The sequence below is a fragment of the Lissotriton helveticus genome, chromosome 1_1, assembly GCF_964261635.1.
Source record: "Lissotriton helveticus chromosome 1_1, aLisHel1.1, whole genome shotgun sequence".
NCBI lineage: Eukaryota > Metazoa > Chordata > Amphibia > Caudata > Salamandridae > Lissotriton > Lissotriton helveticus.
Window position 1 is genome coordinate 211,244,460 of NC_136057.1, and position 24,951 is coordinate 211,269,410.

General features: G+C 44.5%; 1 protein-coding gene across 1 annotated transcript in view; it reads left to right on the forward strand.

Annotated features, from left to right (window-relative positions):
- The window catches only part of LOC144786139 (peroxiredoxin), a 65,192-nt gene that overhangs the window by 17,857 nt on the left and 22,384 nt on the right, over positions 1–24,951 (forward strand). Inside the window, exons 2-3 of the mRNA XM_078665157.1 lie at positions 1,411–1,527; positions 23,898–24,051. Coding sequence (XP_078521283.1) covers positions 1,422–1,527; positions 23,898–24,051 — 260 coding nt within the window. The 5' untranslated portion in view covers positions 1,411–1,421. The remainder of the gene's footprint in view (positions 1–1,410; positions 1,528–23,897; positions 24,052–24,951) is intronic.

Below are 24,951 nucleotides of genomic sequence, written 5' to 3' on the forward strand. Positions count from 1 at the left end.
AGTTACGCAGGATATGTTGCTCCAGTCCTGGAGTTTCTTTCAATTATGGAATTTGTAGTATGAATTATAAAACACGACTGTCCCAAAATTGAAAGGAAAAAAGTCTGGACTAGAGTAGCATCACGCATGGAACTAGGAAATCTGACAGCTAGTGTTTCTTTTGTCAGTGTGCTTGCAAAAATCCCAGGTGAAATCCGACCGACACCTCACTATACCAGATTGAAGGCACCTGTACCCACCAATTCATCAGAAAATAAATTTTATTGGGTGTCACCTCCACAGACCAAGTTAATAATAATAAGAATAATCCACATTTGTAAAGCACACAATCACCCGTAAGGGTCTCTAGGTGCTGGGGGCCGTCGGGAAGATTAAGCAAGCTATTTCCCAGTTACATGGTGCTGGGCTAACCTGCCGCCAGTGCCGGGGATCGAACCATGATCCCCAGATTCCGGAGTCAGTCGCCCTAGCCGCGGCACCACACCTCTTCTCCTAGGCTCCTGCTACTAGGCCTCTACCCCCACCTGTCCTTCCTTACACCAAGAACACCCCTGTGTATGTTTGTAATGTACAAGGTACAGACTCCAGAACCCATAGGTACCTTCTAAAAGGGGAACATCCAGTGTAGTGAAGAAAGTGATTTGCCCAAATCAGAACATCGAATTTCCCCCACCAGGCTGTGTTCTGGAATGTTTACTTTTGTCAGGTGGGAGTACTGAGACCGCCTGACTTGTTTTTTCCGAATGGCTGTTAAGTATTTCCGATGCATCTACCAGTCCGTGGTAGCCTAACTGCTCACCCTCCTTTTTCCACTGCCCTATTTCTAAAGAACCATCCGACTTATCCGGGCTCACCACTGAGCTGAGTCGGTATCTGTGATTTGTGGCCAGAGAGCCTGGCACAGCTTCACTCTTCAGACGAGCCCCAGGCGTGCATTTAAAATGCAAAACCTACAAAATATGGTTAATCGACAAAGCGCCTATCTTCTGTTGCACTTTTGGGCCATATTTGGCTGTGACCCCATAGTACTTGCTGCACCCATAGCTGTAAAAGGGTTTGCTGGCACTGATCAGTAAGACTGGGTCTGGCGGTAGGGGTTCCCACAGACTCTTGCTTCTGCTTGCACTGCAGTGTTTTGCTGCATACCAGTAGTGTGGTGTGCTGTCGCAGTCGTAAACAATGCAGCTGTAAGGTGGTTTCATCCTTTATCTCTTGAACCTTTAAAGGCTAGTATGGGGAGTTGAGGTGTTATCCCAGGTAGTCTTCAGTGGGGAGCTCCACAATTGTGCGATCTAAGTTCCACAGGTTTAAGACCACTCGCCAATGGTTCTCCTCAACGGATGCTCTGAAGCTAGTTTTGGTCGTTTATGGGTAGACCTAGTTTCTGATTCTCTTCTACTGTTCTTTCAGTGCATAGCAAGATGTCTGCAGGCAAGGCACAGATTGGGAGACCTGCCCCTGAATTCAAGGTTACGGCCGTCATGCCTGGCGGCGAGTTCAAAGACATCAAGCTTACGGACTACAGAGGTAAGTGAGGTGAAAGGTCGCAAGCGGTTATCTTATCGTAAAGAGCTATTGATTGTTGAAAGTAAACCATGGTCACAGCCAAGCAATGTTTTGAATGAACGTGTTGGACCTTGAGCGCACCGTAGATTGCCTGTTTCTGGGTTGAGGCGAGAGTGAGGTAAGCAGGCCAGCTGATCAGTCGTTTCTGGTCATTGAGGACTAGGGCCCAGTTTGGGTTGAGTCTTTTGTTTACAATTAATTACACAAAGGCAATTTTGTCTTTACTACTGGTTTGGGTAGTGTAAATCCCACCCAAGTGGGCTTTGGGTGCTGTAGAGGACCTGCAAGAACACAGCAGATAGCATACCTTGGTGTAACTGGCGACACACGAGCAGATCACAGTGCAACATTCAGGGCATTAAGTGGGGCTCACCTCCCAACAATGAGACCAGTCCTCCTGGGCTCCAGGTCCGTGCTTCCACAAACTTTTTAGAACCACTGTATGACAAACGTTCACGAGCCCCCTAGCTTTAATGGATTGGTTTATTAGGCTGATATATATATATATATTCACGCAGTAGCTTATTTGCAGACAGCACGTTTGTCCATTGAAACGGTCCCTTACTTTGCACAGACCATTTTATAAAACTAAACCACACAGATGTGTTAAATCTGGTTTTACAATAATTCCTGTTTGTGTCCCCAAGTAAAGTGTCTTGATTTGTTCTGATCCTACTAAAATGTGTTTCTATTACGCTTCAAAATTACAGAAAAGTGCTTCATTTTGCTTTCCCAATTGCTGAATGTGTACGGTCCTTAACCGGTATTTACGTTTTGTTGTAAATGGAAATCTGGAGGCCTGTCTTCTACTCAGTGTGCAGGTTTGCCCCATAATTCACTTAATTTTCTGTCCGCAAAGCGAAACGTCTGTTAAATAAAAAAATATTTATATACAGCATAAGACCTAGCTTGACATTTCTTCTATCTTTGCAGCGCAGAAATTGTGACAGAATAAATATTTTAAGGGCATCTTTATTACCTGGACTTTAGCGACCCACCAAACACCTGGTCACTACCACCAGTTCGAGAAACGCTGCTCTAGATTTATGGACCTATCTTTAGTCGAAATCACGAAATTCCCTAATGACAGTAAGAATGCAAACTACGGTCTGCAGACCAGTCCCTGTTTCCGTTTTACTGCCTCATGCATTTGCTCAGAATATATATATTTTTTATGCACGATATAGAACGGTCAGTGACTCTCGCCACCTCCAGCTGTCTGGCTGTGTTTATGATGGTGCCCCACTGAGAGCTGTGAAGGTGAGACTGGAGGTTGTGTGAGGGTCTCAGTGCAATCTGAAGGCCCGAAGGTTGTGGTGATACATACACATGCTTCACTCCTTGATGGAGGTTTCGGGTCCTCTATCCAGATCTCTTCCCCATCATCCGATTTTCAGGGCTAACCGCTTTAAGCACCTTGACTCTGGGCATTTGTTTGCACTCTAAATCTTTTTTCATTTCACATCCAAAGCTTGGCCTCTCTGCAGAGCACAAAGTTACAGTTGTATTTGTGACCGCGTGTAAAGAAGGTACACAGCTGCCACAATGCACCAAAAGAAAAGGGACCACTGTTTGGAGTAGGTGGCTTGTGTGGGGTACTAGTGACGTGGAGGGGGAATTACATAAGAATGTGGTGAGAACGAGAGTGAAGGATGTTCTGAAACCACTGTCCCTTAACTTTAGTAATTCTCTTTTTCAGAATTGAAGCCTTTTTTAGTTCTAATTAACAAAATCACTTGCTAGTTCATCCGATACAGGTAACTCACATCTGCAATATCAGTATGGCTGCTTTTTAGATGTATGTGCTTGGGTGCAATAACAATGCCTGTGCCCTCTGAGTGAACCACAGGACTTTAGTTAGGAGGTTTTAAGCCACGCCCTTAGTTAAATCAGCCACGCCTCCTGGAAAATAATAGTGCTTCGACCACGGCCCTTTCAGACACCATCTTTTTCATCTCACTGAAAGCTCTTAGAGCATTGGTCCTGAATTAGAAGTAGGCAGCGTAGGTTGCAATGTATGAAGTGTAGATTAGTTGTTTTTTTTAAACTGTAAACTACAGGTTCAGCATCAATCTAATACAAACCTAACCGGGCACCTGTTAATACAACACCCCACAAGCAAGGAGGGATTGTTACTTGAAATCCCGCCCCCAGGTAGCAAAGGAATTACTGGCGTGATCAAAGCAGGTTGTAGTTCAGGAATTCTGGCAGTGTTGCTAGAGAATAACACTTTCTGGAACCATCCATACTAGAGTGGAGATGTTCATACCACTCTGCAGCTCCGAAGCACTGTAAGACCAGCCAACAAGTGTTTCACCTCCTGCTAGTAAGCCAGAGACTTCATCAGGGCAAGAGAATATGGAAGGGGTGATGTTCGTTCTGCTCCCTGAATGAATCCATACAGCAGCGCATTGCATCTTGGTGGTCTGGCATTTGATAAACGTACCCCCATGGAGGTCTTCTATAGGTGTTCAGCCTGCTGAGCGCTTCTCTGATATTGATATGGGTTGTAAATAGTTTTTCAGGATTACTATCTTAATCTCCTATCTTAGCTGTCGAAACGCGTTCAGCCGTCCATGCTGAGAATCTGGTTGAATACCATGTATACTTTCAGGTTTATGCTACAGGTACCGTACCGCATGTCAGGATCCCTACTTTAGGGACCTTTCCGCTAAAAGTTTCGATGCAGCTGTAGTGTCGCGGGTCACCTCTACATGATACTGAAGTAACCTTCCTAACTCTTATCTTGGAGCTCACCAAATAAGTCAGTGTAAATTAAGTGAGGTCATAATGCTGATGCAAATTGCAAAAGCACCCGCAAGAACTTCTTATCCTAATATTTTATTCAGACTGGGTATGTGCGTTTCTAGGCACTATGTAGACCCAGAGTTGGTTCACCAGGCTTTTTTGTTGTTGTTGTTTTGTATTGGAGAAGTGCTTGTGCTTGGTCTGAGGCCAAGTTGACTAAGCTCTAGTAAATAATCTGGGTTCCGAGGCATCAAATATTGAAAAGTTTACTCTTGGTAAACAGGGTGTGTTTTTGTGTGTGGCATTTTTTTAACGTGGACTGGTGCTTTTAATTGCAACTAGTTAAAGTTGTATATTCAAACATGACCCTGCCCGTTGACTATTCTTGTTCTGGTTCTAGGTCTTGGAATATATTGAGTTTAAAATGACCCACGCATTTTTAAAAAGTGCTGAACATTTGTAGTTTTAGATTGCTGGAAGAGCTACCTCAAGGACACTGCTCAAGGTAAAAAATGAAGCTTATTCACTAACGATACCACAATCCGGATATTAAATGGCTGCCCCTACACGTTTAGTGTAGTATGCAGTGAGACTGGCCTTGCACTGTTACCCTTGGTGTGCATGAGCATGGTTACCACCTGTAAACCATTTCTTTTATTTAGTAGCTTAAATGCAGCTCTCACTGAACTCCACCAGCAGGATACCCTGCACTGGATCTCTTTTCTGAGAAGTGAGTAAATTGTTGTTGATGTTAGTTACTCCTCGTTACATTTTGTGTCCGCCTCCCAGGCATGCTCCCTTTGATTCAAAGGACATGTGCTCGTGACGCGGCACAGCCTGCTTGTGAAATACAAGTGACCAATACATTAAACAGCACTTGCCCTTTTCTGCAGCTGCTTGAACTTGTTTCACGTCCACAAGAAGGTCCCTAAACTATCTTTCTGTGGCTGATTCAGGGAAAGATTACTTCTGAGACGTATGACCCGGCCTTTCATCTCGTGTACAGGACATATTTCTTCTCATGGAATCGGCCCATAAAATCCCAGTCAGGTGGTCACTGATCTTGTACTGGGATCCACAAAGGGCCCTCCCGGTTCGACACTGTAAAAGTGCTTGGGACAGTTCTCTCCTCCACATATTAGGCTCAAGTACCATTAAATGAACTCTCCCAGAGGTCTCCAACCTTTTGTCTTGAGAGCTACTTATGTTCAATAAAACACATTAACAGCTACTAATATTATTAGTGCAGTATAATTTCAATTTCTTTATATGTATATTAATCCAACCAAGCAAAATCTTTCTAATTTAATAAGCTGGGCTGCGCACAGTTGAGCTACTCGGTTAGCTCAAGAGCTACAGTAGCTCACGAGCTACTGGTTGGAGACCCTAGCCCATGTGTGCATACTAAGACAAAAAATCTGTGTGGGTCAGACTGCAAGTTGCATGATCCTGGGTATTGTATTTAACTCCTTAGTGTTAAATTGGCTGACACTGTTCTAGCTAATCCCCCTGAACTGTGCAACTAAACGCAAGCCGTAATAGATGCCACACCATCTTGCAACCACATCATATTTCTACCTGAAGGGCTGAGCCTGTGTAGTGATTTGACTTTCAATTAATGCTTAACTACGGTCTGCTAGTTCACCTGGGTCCACAAATGTCTCACCACAGCACTATCTGCAAGACTCCAGCTGGACCAAATGTGGGTCCACACTCTGGATTGTGGAAGCCTTGCTTTGTGGGGTTGTGCAGGTTTGTCGGTTTGTCCCACCCCCAACATCTGCATGAGTCTTGCCTGGTATATTCGTGGCTTCTGTGGTCTGGAAATCCTGCTGTCTGTATGGTGAGGGGAATCCGAGGATGTCTGGCTCTTTACAAACATGTACAGTGGGGCTTCCTGCCTGGGTGGCCAGGACGTGACTCGCACTGAACTGTTGAAGTTTGCCCATTCTGATCTGCGCAGCTTACAGGTTTGCTGTTATGACCACCCCTGTTTATTGGAATGGAGATGATCCTGTGGAAGATTTACCTGCCCCACCAGTATTGAAATCTCCATCCTGATTGATTTGAATGTTCTATACTTGGCGCATAGGCTCGATGGTCCAGTGTCCCCGCTGGAGCCCTCAAACACCCCTCCATGGACCACATCTACACCAGCATCAGAAGAGCTGCAGTTGGATGTTAGTTCCTGGTGGCTCTCAAAGTCGTATGATGCTGGAATCTTGGAAAAAGATCCCATATAAATTGGGTACCTTTTTAGTGTACGGTTGCTGAACTGAAGCATGAGCTTTTTAATTTCACAGCTGACTTTGAATTTTCTGCCTAAGGATATATGCACGCCTTTGGCCGCTTTCTTGCTGGAACATCCCTATGCCACAGTGGAGTGCACCAGGTGCTCTCGTGTGCTGCACTGACTCCTGGCTTGGGATGATTGCCTCCTTTCTACAACCCTCCACACGACTCCATCCTTCAGTGGAAGCTATTGATTGACCTGGTAACTGTTTTACAATCGCTTACTGATAAGAGGCTTGTTCTTGGGGTGAAGTCTACACCCTCTTCAGGGAGAGGCAGATGACGTGAGCTCGTGAGCCTTGGGACATCTGGTGAGAAAGTGCAGTGTTGGCTCTTGTGAAGATAACTTGTGAACTTTGGTAAATCTGTTTCTTGATAACTTGGCGGCTAGTCTTCGAGGAGGAGTTGACTAACTTGAGCCAGGACATTGATCCCTCAGACTTGAAGACTGAGTAAGGGTTTTTCATCTTTCAAGTCAGTATTGCAATCCTGTACAAAATACTGTACAGGCAGATGCTGTATGTGGACTCATTCCAGGTTTGTAGTTATGGGATAAGCGGATGCATATAAATCGCATTAGCTGTGGGGGTTTCGGGTCTTGCTGTTCGGATCCAGCAGTGTAGGGAACCTTGTGAACTAACTATGAATAAATATTAAAAGGTAATTGGTGGTTCCCACATTTTGCATCCTTTCGTTAGTTGTCCTTGCTGCAGAATTGTTTTGCTGCCCATACCTGGTTTGGCCTACCGTGAGGAACCTGTATTGCTGTTCCAGTGTAATCTCTATGAAACGGAGGTCGCTATCTAGCAAACAAACTCAAAATATCCAGTGGCTCCAGACCTTAGCGTAATGCTGAAATTCTTTTGCTTGAACCTCCAACTCTCAAAAGGGAAAGCCTTATGGTGCAATCTTCCTCTGGTAATACGTCTAGAATTTGGAACTTGTTACCTCCAAACCATCACATTATCACGTCCTTTCTGGATCTGCAAAACAAACCTCCAACTCGATTCCAAAGACATTTTATCATTAACTCTCCCTACCAGGCATACGCCCTTCCATTCTATGACGATACGCCCTTCCATTCTATGGCGTGACGGTGACTGACACACTCGAGAGCTATTAGGAACTTTGCCTCAACTCTGTAAATATCTGTGCCAACACGAATTGCTAATATGTAACTTGTAACTTTCACCATGACTAACCGTAGTAGATCTTGTCACCTTCCATGCTACCATGAATTTCTTTAGTTTCTTGGGTCTATTGCAAATCACCAACACCTCATAGCGGGTTAAGTACACGCTATATGAAAACAGTGTCTGACTTGAGTCCTGGCAGCAAGCACCTGGTGGATATGGACCACCATCTGCCTTACTGATGGTCCTGCTTTAACCACTTGCTTAGCTGGTTCTTCACCAATGGTTACTCATGACGTGCACCCCTTGAGTTGGGCTTAAACTCGAGCCCGCTCACTAAATCATGCACTTAAAAGAAAGTGACCCAGTCCTGAGCGAAGTCTGATGCGCCCTGAAATTGTAGATGCTGTTTGCTAATCTGGCCTTGGAGACTTTTGTTGGAATCCATCAACCACTTTTTGGGCAAACCTACAACCCAACATTTACCATGATGGAAAGTTTATTTGTTTTCCTTAGCCGTTTTAGTGGTATCAAAGTCCCTCGGAGCTCAGGGTTCTGGTCTTCTGACTGGTTGCCTCAATGTATGGGAACCCTGGCTTTACAAGATTTCTACAGTCTCTTTGCCTCAAATGAGGGTTTAAATCTCTGATACTCCGAGTACGGCCCAGGGACGCATGCCTGACATTTACTTGGAGACCCGTGGTCAACAGCCGCACTGGGCGGTTTATTTCAATCATCCCCAACATTACATAAATAAATGTTTTCCCTTTGACTTTTTTTTAAAGATTAGAAGTTGAAGGAAGTTAAAAGTGTACCTTTCGGAACACTTGTCATCTATTTTTTTTTTTTCGACTCTTTGCAGCAAGCCTCAGGGATATGGAATTCCTATAGCCCCACACCCAGGGCATATTGTTTGGGGTCAAGAGCAGCTTTCATTTTGTATTTTGTTCTTGGGCAAGTCGGCCCAACCCCCTTGCAGCACAAACATGTTGGCTGCCATTTTGCAGTACTACATTCTGGATCAAGGAAGGGCACTGTCTGCATTTAAGGTAATATTTTTGTCCATTTGTTAATGCTGTTCAAACTATTTACGGTTCTATAATGGAAAGCCTTTATTATTGTGGTGAGCCCTCTAAGTAAATGTAAGAGCCGACTGCACTACTGACAGTGGTTCCAGTTTAAAAATGTGTACCTGTTTTCAAAGTTTAGAAATATGAGGCTATGTGTAAGGCTCCTAGAATGCTCTGATATGACACAAATATTTCAGAAGCTTGAAAGCAAGATTATTTGTTTTCAAAATAAAATGTTAAATGTTTTTCCTGCTTTCATTTTTATTAACTAAACTATAAAATTTCAGGTACCATTTCTTTGCAGCTTCATTTAGTAACCTGTGTTGATGAATGCTAGTATTTCCCCAAAATACTCATAATGGTAAATCAGTGTAACCAGTTTTAATGATTATGGGAAATAAAAATAAACCAGCATTGGCAAAGCCAGTAGGTCTGAAATTGGGGGTCAGCTTTTTAGTTTTGTCAATGTGACTTGTTTTGGCATGGTTTTTGTAAAACCTTGGTGTGGGAGCTGCCGTGCCCTCACCATTATAACAAACAAACATTGTCAAAAGCAAAAATTGTTTTTGGTCTCCAAGCACACATGGCCATAGTAGTTACTGGCACTGAACAAAACTACTTTGTGTGCCGATTTTCTCCTTGTGAAAGAGCAGAATGCTATCACTCGCAGTGAAGCCAGCCGATACAGAGCGAGAGACTGAATTTTACGAAACGCTTAAGGTAATGGTCCACGCCAGACCAAAATAGGGGCCCAATTATTAAGGTCTCAAAAGTGCACCCAGGGTATATGTCCTTGCATTAAGTGCAGGTATAAGGCTTTCGTGAATACCAAAGAATTTACAAAAGTAGGACAAATATTTCAATTAGAAAATAATTGTGAACTACATTTTAGCATGAACAAATATGCATGTGAAGATTTGCTCATGCAAAAATCTGAGTGTTTGCAAGTTCCCTTTCCCTCCAACCACTTTTTCCCCATCTCTAGAAGGTTTACGTCTGCCATTGTCAAGAGTACATTTCTCAGTATGGGAAATTATTAGAGAAGAGTTGTTGAAAACCCTTAAAACATGCAAGTTAGTAGGTTTGCACACTCAAAAGGGCATTCTAACCCTGGAAGTATTGCTTACCACTAACTTCAGCCCCAGTATGTAGATCTGCGGAAACGTGGCAACATAAGGGGACTGCAAGTATTCAAAAACTACTATGGTATGATCCTAGCATAATCAGAGGAACTATATCAGAGCTTTTGAGATTGCTGCCATAATTTTTTGCCGAATTGCATGACACCAAATTGACAAGTGGATTTTGTTACAGGACAAGTAGATTTATGAAGCAACCTTCCCCATGGGCGTAGATATTTTATTAAATTCCACATCCCTGAAACCTAGAATATGACAGTCTTAAAATTCAAAAGATGTTTCATTAATGTGCAGAACCGTTTCACTTTAGTACATCAGATTAAATAAGTGCATTAAAGTACTTTTTAAAATCGGGTTGAAAACCTTGATTGAGCATTCCTGCTTCCCCCACACCCTGACAACAATGCAAATAGTGAACTTAGAGGCAAATTGTCATGTGCACACTCTGGGTGACCTAGGTTGCTATTGTACATGGACAGCATGATTTATTAAATAAAACACCAGAGAAGAGTTTGTACAGCTCACATCCTCAAGTAATGCATTTCAAGGTCCTCTTCTATGTGTTGATGAAGAAAAGTGAAATGAAACGTTTGCTTTGGATTGCGTAGTTTGGTAAAGTTGGGACTGATGCAGGTTTTCTGGTTTTAGATTGTGCAATTCAGCCAGTAGATGTACATGCTTCGCTTCCCTTGCTCCACCCCTGCTCGAACCACCACCATGCTAATCCATGCAGCCCTCAGTCGCACCACTGATCAAATGTATTGGCCCTGGGAAAATGCTTGCGAGTACCCATGGCTTAAATGAGTAAACTTGGCTACAGATATTTTGAAAGCACTGATATTGGAATACTCTACCAGGGTCTTTATATTGAATGAGAGAAATTCAGATTGTTTGCAATTTACTTGATTGTTTATGTACTGCTGGCACCATTTTTGTTGAAGCTCTATACGAAAGCTTTTTGAAGGTTCCTTGAAAGCCAGCTGCCTGACGGTCATGGGGTGGTGGAGGAAGTGGGCGATGCTTGCAAAGTTTCCTTTTTCTAGTGTTGAAAGCCTGAAACTGTCCTGGACAAGTCTCTGCTCCTCAGACCGGTTGAATGTAGGTCCTGGAAGCTTGCTTCAGTCTTGGATCAGGTCTTCTGCCCCAGTCCTGGCCCTGCAAGAAGTGAGTATGGAGGCGACAGGTGGCCTCTTATGACCATGATGGACCTGTATGCTCATGGGAACCGGCTCCAGGCTCCTCATTCAGCCTTCACCCTGACCCAGAAGCAGTCCTGGCAGAGACCGGAGGCAGTCTTGGCGCTCCGTTGCGATGCTTTACATCACGTCCATTAAAGCTAGTTTGTTCTCCAAGTTTGGTGTACTAAGCGGCTCTGGTCCTAAACTTTGGGTAGGAATGGAGTATGCGTGGTGTTTTTTTTTTTTTGATACATTGGTGGTTGCACACTGCTATTAGACAACACATTTTCGAATGAAATGACCATTAGTTGCAGACTTAAATTTCTATGCAGCGCAGAAACGATAATGTGTGAGAATGGCCTCACCTAACGTATTGTTTGTGGTCATATTAAAATATTTTACCACACTTCAGAAGTACATAACATTTGCTGCATTTGTGCATTACTGATTCTGAAATATGCAAAGTTCATTCACAGATACCTACACTTTGTGTGCTAGAAAAAAGCCTTTCCTTTCACACCCAGATTTTCACAAATCCCCTCACTTTGAAGTCGCAGTAAGAAAAGTAAACATTCAGCTCCCTTGAAGACTGAGGCTGACATTTGACCTGTCTTTGAATGCACAGCAAATGTGACAAGATAACAAACTTTAAGGAGCTGTTTATATAAAGATAGCACTCGTGGAAGAATACAAGGAGCGAGTCAGGTGGTGAACAGGCTGTGCTCCACAGGAGGGACCTAAGCCTGCTGAACAGCCTAAAACCAATCCAGCCACAAAAAGAAAGCAAGCAAATGTGCATTACAAAGGCAATGGTACGGAGTGGGCGGAAAGCTTTCCGAATGTCCCCAAAGAAGTCTTTAGGAACCAGACTGCTGGGCTGTCTGGTAGGCTTCCACCTAAGCAGGTGGGACCTCAGTCTGACAGGACTATGGTAACAGCCCACTGCCACACAAGTGATGCATGGAATTCTGGAACATTAAATTGAAAGGGGCGGTCTGTGCCTACGCCTGTCCCAGCCGCTTGCTCATTGATTGCTTTATTTAAAAAAAAAAAAAAAAATTCTGTAATGCTGCCAGCCAACACCATTTTTCTCCTACAGAAAAAACGTGATTTGTACTCTGAGCACCATATTATGGCTCGATATGTAATTAAGTTAGATTCTTCTGTCCTTACATTTATGCAAACATGTGGTACAGATTTAAAAAACAGAATCCTTGCAAAGAAGGGTCAATTTCAAACTCATTGTGCACGAAGCAGCATCGTTGCAGGGAGTGCCACAGGCATACTTTTATTTAGAGCTTTAATAGTTCATATTTCTTCTGTAGTTAAATACAGCTTGACCTTAACTTCAGACTGCCGAGTCGTGCAGCCCAGCAAAACCAAAGTCTTCAATACACGTGAAGTCATGCCAATGCTGCTAAAATCTGACTGGAGCAAGGCGTACTCCTAAAACTCCAGCAAAGCAACCATTTCAGGTGTCTTGCATTACCCACCTGGCATACCTGGGCCTTACAAGCGCTTACCTGAAGGAACCATTCATTACAACAGCTGGTGTTTTAGATCTTTGGGGTCTAGCATCACTGTGGTATTGGGTGCTACGCTGCATATCTATGCAGGAACTAGGAATCCACCATTACTTAAAGGGGATGCTTGGTTTTGTGCATTTCCAATGGTGCTGTAGGATGGCACAGATGCTTCTGTCACACAGACCTTCCTGGTGCAGCATTCTAGGTTTCCGCATTTTGTGCCACCACTTTTACCACCCAGAAGAGTACATATTGATGCTCCATCTATAGATTTGTGTCCTTAGTTTACATTCCCCTAGTTCTTAGTTGACCTTTGTTGCAAAGTCATCCTGTACCCTGGGCACCCCCAACTTTTTGCTTGCTAATGGTAACTGATTTTGACTGACCCTGGGCTCTGCCTAATCGGGCCCAGTGCCAGTGCTGAGCTGAAAGGAACACATTAGAATACAGTTAAAATACCTAACCGGTGCGTGAGGTTAAAAACCTCACGCACCAAAGCCTCAGTGAATCAATCCCGGGGCTCACAGATCTTTAACTATGTGGCCAGCTGACATCTGGGATTGCGCTGTAGCTCGGCAAGATGGCGGCAATAGGTGAAACAGCGTCGTCCAGCAAAGTTTTAGAGACCAAATAAGTCACTGAGGCGCATGCGCTGGCTGTTGAGAATGGCAATACGGGCTGCCATCAAGGATTCAACCCACCTGGCTACCTTTACAGTCGCTGCGGTCAGAGATGCCACGATTCTCGCGAGCACAGGGAAACTGCCCAATCTGTCTGATTACAAAATAGTGGCTGGAAATCAATCCCCGCAACTTGTACTACTACAGGCCATTTAATGCACAAGCAGACCTTCTCTACCACTATCTGGCCTTGGATGCACATCTACAGCTACCTCCCCCCTCTTAGTCTGGTATGGATATCAAAGAAACAGTATCTCAGCTGCAGCGATTTGAAAGGGGCGCATGGAGACATATTGAGCGGTTCGCTCAAGTGGATGGAGGCATCTCGGAGCACCGGAGGAGGGTCTCCTTGGCATCTGCCTGCCTGTCCTCCACATGGCCGCCCTACCAGGTACATGAAACAAACAGACACACTGAAACCAAAAAGACCCATTTTGTTTGTTTATTTTATAATTGATTTTGATTCTGTTGTTCATGCATTCTGTCCTTCTACGGAGGATACTGATGAGGGGCGACCCAATTTGCCCTCTCTGCCCTGCAATAAATAGACCGAGAAATGAACTGGCTACATGCTCTGCAATCTATGCAATTGAAATGAGCTTGCTCTACCCTTAACTTACAGTGGCCATCTTGGAGTGGTCCCCTGCTTTACAACATTTTATCCTTCTGCCAGTCCAACAATCCCAAACCAAATTAACTGTGATTTAGCCGCCTCCTTGCTCCACGCCCATAACTCGTATCAGGATGCTACACCAAGTTTAAGCTACATATAGGCATGTGTGACGCAGAATGTATTTTTTACTTTCAATTGAACTGTTCCTCCGAATCACTTTTTTAAACATTAATTGCATGCATTTTGTCGACCCTCTACTATGTATGCTGTTACTCTCTAGTCTGTGAGAATTGTATACTCTTTAGTGTGCCCTCCTCCACCCTACCTTCGTGGCCCCACAAGATTGCGTTCTGAAGTCAGTATGGTCAAAACCTCTCCAATCACTGTCTACCATCTCAGCTGAGGATAATCTACCACCCCAGCCTACGTCTTGACATTCCTACCATTCAATCCTGCACCCCCTCCTAACCCCACCCGCAACTCTAATCTTGTGCGTTACAAACCCAGCTCCTGGTCCATTAGCTACCCTAACAAAATGACCAGTAATGCAAAAGAACTTTAAGCACAGTACTCTAAAACACCCAGAAACACTCTTTGTAGAGCACTACCACCCAACGGCAACACGAAAACAAACTTCATTTTCTACACTAATCGCCGGGCTAAGTGGAAAAACACCGTCTCTCTTCACCTTCAAGTCGCCAAGTCAGTAAACCTTCTCTATGGTGAAAAAATCTCCACTACCATCTCCCTGACCTTCAAAGGGGATCTTACCATTTCAATCTACAGAACTGGAACCATTCTCCTACAGGTCACAGACCCACACCTCACCTCTTTTGACCACCACTTCCCCACACTTCTTTCCTCGTTAACTCAACTAAGCCATCAAACCCTATCTCCCCTATCCCCCACCACCCTCACTAATAACATGGAACCGATCCAAACTCCCTACCCTGAAGACCCTCTCCAACTCCTGGACATCCACATCACTCACTACAATCATACTACCCCTATAACACTCCGTTGCCAAACACCCACCATTATCACATCAACTGATTGCACCAGGAGCAACAAACTCAAAACTAACAATCCCCTCAAGGCCAATCTGAACAGCTTGGTCTCTAACCTCAGCCCTCCTGCGACTGAAGACCCCACAGGCACTCCCCACTCTACCCCTGATAATCTGAACCCTCCCTCACAATCTTCCCCTACCACCAACACAGACCCTTACATCCCCCTGGTCTAACGTAATTTCCAACCCAGTGGTCTCCCTCCTCCCTTCTACAACTGCACTCTACCCTTCTGCTGTCGCACTCCCACATACACAACCCGCCTTCAAATCTAATCTCCGACATGCCCCGGAACTCCAAAGTCCTTCCTAAAATTTCTCTGCCTCCTGACCTGGACTCTAGTCTCACTTCTCCTCCTCTGAACTCCTTGAATGGGAACATTAAAAATCCGGCTCCCTGCGTCCAATCTCTCCCCTAATTCCAGGGACCCCACAGGCCCTCCCCTCTCTACCCCTGATAATCAGAACCCTCCCTCACAATCTTCCCCTACCACCTACTTGGACCCTGTTCCCCCGCCCCTTACTTCCCTCCCCTGTCTAACTTCCTTGCCAATCCAGTGGTCTCTCTCCCCCTTCTACCACTACACACTCCACATTCACAACCTGACTCCACTGAAATCTCTCTGACAATGCCCAGAACTCTGACGTCCTTCCTAGAATTTCTCTCCCTCCTCACTTTGACACTAGTCCCACTTCTCCTCCTCTGAACTCCTCGAATAGGAACATTACAATTCCGGCTCCCTGCGTACAACCTCTCCTAATCCCAAGGACTCCATCCAATCCCAGACCCCTGTTCAATCTCCCTCCATAGACTAAAGTCATTCTCGACCCCTGCCTCAAACCTTAAACTTTTTCAGCTCAATAGCACAGCATCTGAACAGAATGGAGCTGAAAATTTACTCCCTTGCTGCTGATTTCCTTTACTTACAACAAGACCTTCTCAACCGGACCAGGCCACTGTGCTCCCTCCCCCGAGTTGTTTGGCTCCTACTCCACTCAATAAATCTCCCATGGCCCCACAGAGCATCCCTCGACCCTCAGTCCATCGAGTCAGGCACTCAGACCCAATGGGGATAGCCAGCCCTTTTCGGTACCGAAACCTGATTAGATCTAAGACTCTTACCTCTTTGAACCAGAAGTCAGCCCCTTTCCACATCCCGGTTATCTGCACTAACAGAATCGAGAATACTGTCCAGTCGCCTAGACCCCCTGCTGAATTCTCCTCTATCCCCCGAACTCCCCTCATCATCGAGGCTCCCCATCCTCTTGCATGCTCCTAAACTGCAGATCAGCAGTAAAACACGCCACTGACATTGCTGAAGCTCTTCTCACTGAAGAAATTTACATTGCTTTCCTCGCAGAATCCTGGCTCAATGTCCACTCCACCCCCATTCTTGACATTCTCACCCCTCCAGGGTACAACATCAGACTAGACAGGCCAATCAAAACTGGGGGGGGAGACTAGCCATCATTCACAAAGCTGGAATACAGATTACCAAACTTTAACCTGCAGAATTCCTATCGTTTGACTACCTGGGTGTCGAACTCCACTGCCAAGACCACCCCATCAAATTCCACACCATCTACCAGCCTCCTGGAGAGCGTACCCTTTTCCCTGAAGAACTAACAGTCCTAATAACCCGGTTCTCCTTGACAGACACTAAAGAAGTGTTCTCTCAAGCAACTCTGCAATAAACCAACTCTCATCAAAGATGCAACACTAGATGCGATCATTCCCAACAACAAACTGGTCTCTGAGATCGATTTCTCCCATTGACTGGTCCGACCGCCACCTCCTTCTGTTCAGGATTAACACACTTGTCAGCCTCCAACCTATTTGTGATGTCAAACCTAAACTCTAGGCCAGAAACATCAAAAGTCCCTTTATCTGAACTTGAAGCGAAGATGGGCTTCAACTCCATCCCTCATCATGGACGGCTGAGGACCTCACTTCACACTTTAACTCAAGAATGACAGAGGTTTTAGACCAAGTAGCTCCTCTCAAACAACTGAGAACCAAATCTAAACCTTGGTTTAACGTGGAGCTGAATGATGAACGGCGTCCACGCAAAAACGGAAAGGTCTTGGGAGACAAAACCCCTTGACCTTACACCTAACTTGGATCTGCTCGGCGGTCATACAAAAACACATTTTCAGTGAAAAGGCGTCTTTTTATTTTTTATTTTTTATGCAGCCAACTAGATCTGGAGAAAGAGAACTCTTCAACATTGTTAAAAGCGAAACTGCAAACCCCCTCTCAAATCTAAGCCACCAATGAGCGATGTGAAGAAATTGCCACCTCCTTCACTAATAAAGTCTATAAAATTGATCAATCCTTCATACAAACCGCTAACCCTCCTTCCCTATTAACCTGCCCCCCTTCAACCACCATTTGACCACTCAGTTCTTAACAAGGACAATCAGACCTGCCTCCTGCTAAAAAAAACAATGAGGATTGGTCCGACTAAGTCGGTAAACAAGGTCTTCAATATAATTTCTAATCTAAAACCTCTCCCCCCCCCCCCTCCCCCGCACCACCACACTATGGACCCCCCTCCCATCAACAATTATAAACTAACTCAACCACACAATTTCCCCTTTCTGGACAAAAATCAATGCCTCTCACCTCAGGCTGTGTACCAGACTCCCTTCAACTAGGGCAAATCACACCCATTCTCAAGAAACCTGGGGCTGACCCTAATTATCTTAACAACCTCAGACCTATATCTAACCTCCCATTCCTTGCAAAAACATTGGAGAAATGTGTTCTCCACCAACTCCATAAACACATTGAGTTCAACCTCCTCGACTCCTTTCAATCTGGATTCAGAAAAGGCTGTAGCACGGAAACGGCTGTACTCCACTTCTCCGAAATTCACAAGGCCTTAGATGAAGGGGATGCCTGCCTACTCATCCTTATTGACCTATCTGCAGCATTCGACACAGTAAACTATCCAGCTCTTCTGGAGACCCTGTCGAAGCGTTCCGGCATCAATGGCACAGTACTAAAATGGTTCACCTCCTTCCTTCAACAACGCTCGCAACAAATTAAAATGAACTCCTGTCTCTCAAAGCCAACAAAAGTCACACTTTGGGTCCCACAAGGCTCTATACTCTCCCATCCCTCTTAAATCTTTTCATGGAGTCCCTCCTAATCCTCTTGAAAAAAGCTGGAGTGAATTCCCACCTTTACGTGGATGACACCCAAATCTATTTCAGAATCCAGTCACCCAGCGACATCCAACTCCTCAATACCACTCTAAACGAGATGCAAACTTGGTTCAACGTTAACCACTTGAAGCTCAAACGGAACTAATCATATTCTCTCCAAAAAGCAACCATTGTCCAATCCAAGAGTGGCTCAAGAATCTGGTTGCCCTAAACTACCCCCTCACCCTATCCTACTCAGTTAAGTCTCTAGGCATCACCCTTGACCAGAACTTATCAATGGAGGCCCACATCATAACCTCTGCAAAAGTGCTCTTTTCTCTCCAAAACACCTACAATTGAAACCTTTTCTTCCCCATGATGACCTCAAGACAGTAGTTCAATCCCTAGTTCTCTCTAAGACTATGGGAAGGCCATCCTTACAGACACTCCAAAAGGACACAGACTTAAATATCAGAGTTGAAGACTTTCTTGACATTTAAGGGTAGTTGGTGACCGGACTATGTTAATCATCTTTTTCTTTTTATTCTCTCCCCCTCCGCTGCACTGCATATTTATTTCCCATGCTGTGTTTTTTTCTTTGGTTTACTTCCTTACTGCCAGCCTACTATGTAATGTCCTTCTGTTTTTCACAATTTGTTTGTAAAGTGCTCTGATACCTATGGGTCAAGCTAGTGCTATATAAAACTTTTAAAATAAAAAGAAAAAAAAGTATGGTGGGGTACCCCCTGTAATTGGCGTGACCTACCCCATAGGCCTCGCGTATATATTAGGGCAGGGGATTGAAACTACCTAGAAGTCCCCAGTACCCTGGGGTATGGCAGTTAAGAGGCCAGCTTTTTCTGCACTAGCATGTGTGCAGTGCTGAAGCCGTAGGACAGTTTAAAAGCAGCCCTGGTTGCCAGGACTGGTTTTAAACAGTAGAAAAGTGCTCACTCTACTTTGGTGGTAGGAGCACTTAACAATGGAAACCCTACAATGTTTTGGCATATTAGGGTCCCCTAGGTATCCCAGGGGTGGGGGAGAGGGGGGTGCAGTTATCTATAAGGTACACCCTTATAAAATGGGTTTTTATATGCCTGGGTAATGTGAAATTTCACATTTCACTCCCCAAATTGTGTGTAAAGTGCTGCTCAAATTCGACTTTGATGCTAGGAGCACTGGGTAAGGAAGATCTAAAATATTTCTGCAGATTCAGAACCCCTAAAGTCTCCCCTAGTTGCACAGGGGGTGGGGGTCCTGTAGAAATTAGAGTAATACTTATAAAATGTTTTTATAAACCCTAGAGATCGAAAACTGGCCCACGTCATATTCCCAATTGCAAATCCCATGGCCCATAGGTTAACATGGAAGGGAGTTATTAAAGAAGAACTGATAGGAAGGCGATAGAGCTACCTTTCAAACTCTTACTAGAATGTTAAGGAAAAATTCAACAATATTATATTGAATTTCTCCTAAAGTGTACATACAAGAAGTTATAAGACTTTCTTGTTTGTAAGTCCAAATTCAGCCTTCCAGTAGTCTGCTCTGACTGGTCAGAGTTTAGTGGATTAGCCAGGCTGCTTTGAAGAGGTGATAGAGACCCTTTGGTTAACAACTCTGCTGGGAGGGAGTGTGCTGGTCTATAAGAATGCCAGGCAAGGGGGTGGAGTCGTAAACCATGCTCTTCAAAGGCAGAGGGGAGGCCTGAGTTTCAGTTTCACTCTCACACTCTTGACCCAGAGTCAGTGCTAGGCTTAAGGAAGGTATGTGCAGATGGTAGGGGGAGAGTCAATGGAAATAAGCCATCCCAGGGGGCATGTTTAGCCAGCTCTTGCCTCCTTGCTTGAAAATCTGCAATTATGGATTTGGAAGATTGGTGCTCTCTGGGGCAAAATAATGCCACTCTCCAGGATGTGGTCCCAACTGAGGAGTTACCCTGCTCTCATTGGTCATGAGTGACCTGCTGCTTGACCCAGAGAATTTTGTATACGTATCTGAGGGGCAGAGCCCTCCAGATCTGCTGCTTGAAACTTACTGAAGCAAGAAGTGCCCTACTGAGGAAGTTTTGCTGTGGAAAGATATCTAAGGCCTGACCTCTGAAGACTGCACCAAGTGAAACTGCAGCCCTATGGATTACCTTGCTGCAAAAGGACTAAAGAGTGGACTCCCTGCAAGCTACAGGTTAAGAGCTCAAGTGGACATCCCCACAAAGAATTCCCAGCCTGGAGTACCAGTGGTTTTGTCAGGGTTTTGTTCAAGTGGATTGCGGAATTGAAGTTTCACACTTTCAAGGACCCTCTTGGAGAATCCAGAACCTTGGGTTGTGTTGGATACTTTGGGACCCGCAAGCAGAACTTCAGGAAGGAGTTCTAACTGGACCCCGCCTACTGGGGAAGGTGGCACATTTGGTGAGGTTCTCCAGAATCATTTTTAAACGTGTCCCTGTCAGAGGAAACAAAATGACTAAAAGGGGCACTGTTGGTTTCTAAGCACTAGAAAGTGACTAATCTTTAAAAATTCATATCTTTTTCCCTACAGTGGATTTTTTCCATTTTGGTATTAGTTAAAAGATACAAATATTACCTATTTTAGTAAATTGGTGTTGGATTTATTTTTATTTTGTCTTAATTATTTACTGAAATGGTGTTTTTTAAATGCTTTACATACCTGTCTTTGAAGTTACGCCTGTCTGCTCGCAGCCACGTTACCAAGGGTTGAGCATAGGACTAATTTTCTAAGACCTATGCTGGGTCCTACCATGTGTTAGCGGCCTTATTGCCAGTGGCAGACCTACATTTGCCCCTACCAATAACCCACTTTCAAGCAACCTTTTATTTTAGGATGTTAGCCAAGAACGTTTGTTCTACTGCTTAGGTGAGCTTTCGGTCCAACCTCTTCCTTCATTGGCCTGCTGCACTATCATTCATTCTGGTTCCTCCCTCTCCAGCATCCAACTTTGCTCAGGGAGTGGCAGCACTGTTTTACAATGTGCAAAACCACTTTATACATCCAGTCTTCTTCTTTGCTGGAGACTGGGGTAGTGTTTGCCTTGACATGAAGGGTTTGGGCTTTTAGACAACGTTTCGCTTTTTTCCTTTGGAGCAGAAGCTTCCTCAGCAATGTTACTGTGGTGCACGTCTTCCTTCATAAAAGATTTAGAAACCAAATGAGCATTGGCAAAGTCTAAAGGTCTGTACAAACACGAGACCTATTGGCTTTGTCATGCTGGTTCTTTAATGTTGCAGCCTGTCTTTATCACTAAAGTGGACTGTCTTCCTTAGTGATACAAATATTAACACAAATGCGCATTCTTGGGAATTGTTGGGTCTTTGCTTTGGATAAATGTGTATTTGTTGAAGCAGAATGGATTCCATAAAACACACCAGTTATTTGTTGGAGTCATCGGAAAGCATTGATCAGAGTTTGGCTCTTTTGCTAGTTTTCCTTTTAAACTTTCCCTGGCCCAGTCCACACAAATTACGTAGGAGAATATGGGCTGCTTGGAAAATATAGGAATTTGGACCCGGGGTGACTTATGCCCCCTTAGTTATTAAATGGGACCTGATCTCATTGCATCCCGTTTCATTGAGAGCAGGACTATGTTCAGCAACATCTCGTTTGGTGCAGGACTAAATATTTGAGTTAAGAGCAAGTCCCTGTTGAGGATTGAGATTACTTTGCCAGAATGCAACCCCATAAGAACGTGTTGACATAAAGGTGGTACTGTAGTTCGCATGTCTTGCTGAGTTCTTGCACTTATCAGAAGCACAGCATGATAATGTCGTTGGAAGTCATGCCTGAGCCAAGTTTTTTTTTTTTGTAAAGTGTAGTTCATTAATCAGGCCAAGCATATACCATAGTTTCTCAGGTTAAATTCAGACGCAAAACCTAAAGGGTATTCTCGTTAAACCATAAAATATTTGTAAGCCACATGGATTTTAATGAACTCAAAGTAATACTGTAGATCAGCTGAACTGGTCTACCTACCTGCCTGGCCCAAAAGACCACATTTAAAACAAATACACCAGAAATTTGACTCCTTGAACACTGACTTGCACTAATTTATAATCTACTAAACTTTGAAGAATGTTGAGGAGAAAGCCAGTATTACTCAAAGTATTTGTATTTATGGTGTCCCTAGGACTCTTAATTGAAGAAAATGTACACCTTTAAAGAGGCCGAACTATCAAGTCAAAACTGCTGTTGAAGCTCTTGTATGCTGTTTGGGGTTGATGTCTTCCATCCTGAAGCCCAGAGGAATCCTCTTACTCCGATGAAAGCTGTGCCCCATGCTGCTACCTCATTCTTGACCGCACAAGCTCCCCACACTGTCAACACACGTGGCCTGCTGTTCTCTTGAACCGGCTTGCTCCTTATACGAATCTCTACAACGTAATATCCCAAGACACCTGACACCTACAGGGTCACAACAGGCTTGATCCTGCTTGGCCGCAGTAGGTGTCCTGCAGAACCCTCTTGGAACTGTGTCCAGATCCTTTGTGGGAAATGCTCCTAAACCTGGAATGATCTCCTACTGATGTCTGGAGAGACACTCCTCATTTGGTGCCTGATCCTCAAACAGAACCTCATGAACTTGAAGCAATTGTTCAGTAGCTGCTACTCTTTGGCTGTTAAGCCGTTGAGTGGTTAAGTGTCTATCTAACAATCTTACCTTGTGAACCAGAATTATTGGGTATGCTTTTTTTCTCCTAGTATAGTTTAACTTCGTGGTGAACAGTATTTACTGAGAACCCTTTCAATCCCCAAATCCTATGCCTGATCCTTTTTTTTATTTTTTTTATTTTACTAAAGCTGGTTTCCATTAACTACAAATAATGGCAGCCAAGTGTCAGCTTTCATTCTCCCCACCAATGTTGTGGTCAAGTTGACACCGCGACCTTATGTCATGATTATAAGAGAATTGCTGAATGTTACGTTTTGGGTCCCTGGCTTTAGTAGCTATCCCCCTACTATGACTGTCTAAGATAAGTTTGAATAAGCTGTTGCCCTGTGAAGGTTCTTGTGCGCTGTTTTACTGGTCCTCCTGTCTGAAGGTTCTTGTGTGCTGCTCTAATGATCCTCTTATCTGTAGGTACTTGTGTGCTGCTCTAATGGTCCTCTTGTCTGCAGGTTCTTGTGTGCTGCTCGATTGGTCCTCTTGTCTGAAGGTTCTTGTGTGCTGCTCGGATGGTTCTCTTGTCTGAAGGTTCTTGTGTGCTGCTCGGATGGTTCTCTTGTCTGAAGGTTCTTGTGTGCTGCTCGGATGGTTCTCTTGTCTGAAGGTTCTTGTGTGCTGCTCGGATGGTTCTCTTGTCTGAAGGTTCTTGTGTGCTGCCCTAATGGTCCTCTTGTCTGAAGGTTCTTGTGTGCTGCTCTAATGGTCCTCTTGTCTGCAGGTTCTTGTGTGCTGCTCGATTGGTCCTCTTGTCTGAAGGTTCTTGTGTGCTGCTTGATTGGTCCTCTTGTCTGAAGGTTCTTGTGTGCTGCTCGGATGGTTCTCTTGTCTGAAGGTTCTTGTGTGCTGCTCGGATGGTTCTCTTGTCTGAAGGTTCTTGTGTGCTGCCCTAATGGTCCTCTTGTCTGAAGGTTCTTGTGTGCTGCATTAATGGTCCTTGTCTGAAGGTTCTTGTGTGCTGCATTAATGGTCCCCTTGTCTGAAGGTTCTTGTGTGCTGCACTAATGGTCTTGTCTGAAGGTTCTTGTGTGCTGTTCTAACGGTCCTCTTGTCTAATACAGGAAAGTACCTGGTTCTTTTTTTCTACCCTCTGGACTTCACCTTTGTTTGCCCCACGGAGATCATTGCATTCAGTGACCGCGCAGAGGAGTTCAAGAAGATCAACTGTGAGGTGGTTGGCGCCTCTGTGGACTCTCACTTCTGTCACCTGGCCTGGTAAGCCCCCCTGCCCCACCTACAGGCTCAATGTCCAGAGCTGCTCCCCCAGGTTAGTTTGTAATGCCCCTTCACGGAGGTTACTTTCTGCACCACTCCACTTGGGGAAGAGTGGAACTTGTAGACCATGTTTAACTGGGTGTAGATTTGATCTCGGCTGCCTGACCCAACCAAGAAAGACTCTGGATCCTTAATTTTAAACATCATGCTTGGTTCCTAATTGCTCTCTGCCCCATACTTAATAAACCATATTACCCAACTGGTCAGCTGTGCTGCAGACAGCTGTGTGGGGGGGAAGGGGTGGATCATGGGTAGAGGTTTGTGGAGTGAGCACTTGTACCCTTAAGACGTGCTTTAGTCCTTCCCCCGACACATTTTTGTATGTACGATGTACTGACCATATGGAGCCTACACTGTAAGACCCTACGCTTCAGTCCATGCATCACTTGACAGGCTACACTTCGAAGCGTGACCTCGAGCTGCTGGAAAAACCCTAGAGATTGTACTGGCGCTGTAGAGCAGTCGTGTGTAGGGTCTGCAAAACCTGTTCTATTAACTCTTTAATTTTATTCCATACTGTCCGTTTCCCAAACTTTGCCCATATTTAAAGGTCTTGTTCATGCTGTGGTTGCAGCCACATGGAGTACCCTGCATGGTCTTGGAGCCATTTTTAAGTATGTGAAACATCGGTTAAACAGGATTGTGCTGTTTTATTGGAGTTGATCATAAAGCGAATGGTGAGCCAAAGTTTAGAACTTCTGGCTGCTGCTTTGTTCAAGCTTGGATTGTTTCTTATGGGAGCGTACGGTCCACAGATGAACATAATGAACACGATGCACCCCAGTTGCATTGCTAGATGGTGCTATTTGAAATGTAAGCAATTCACGAGCTATTTTACCA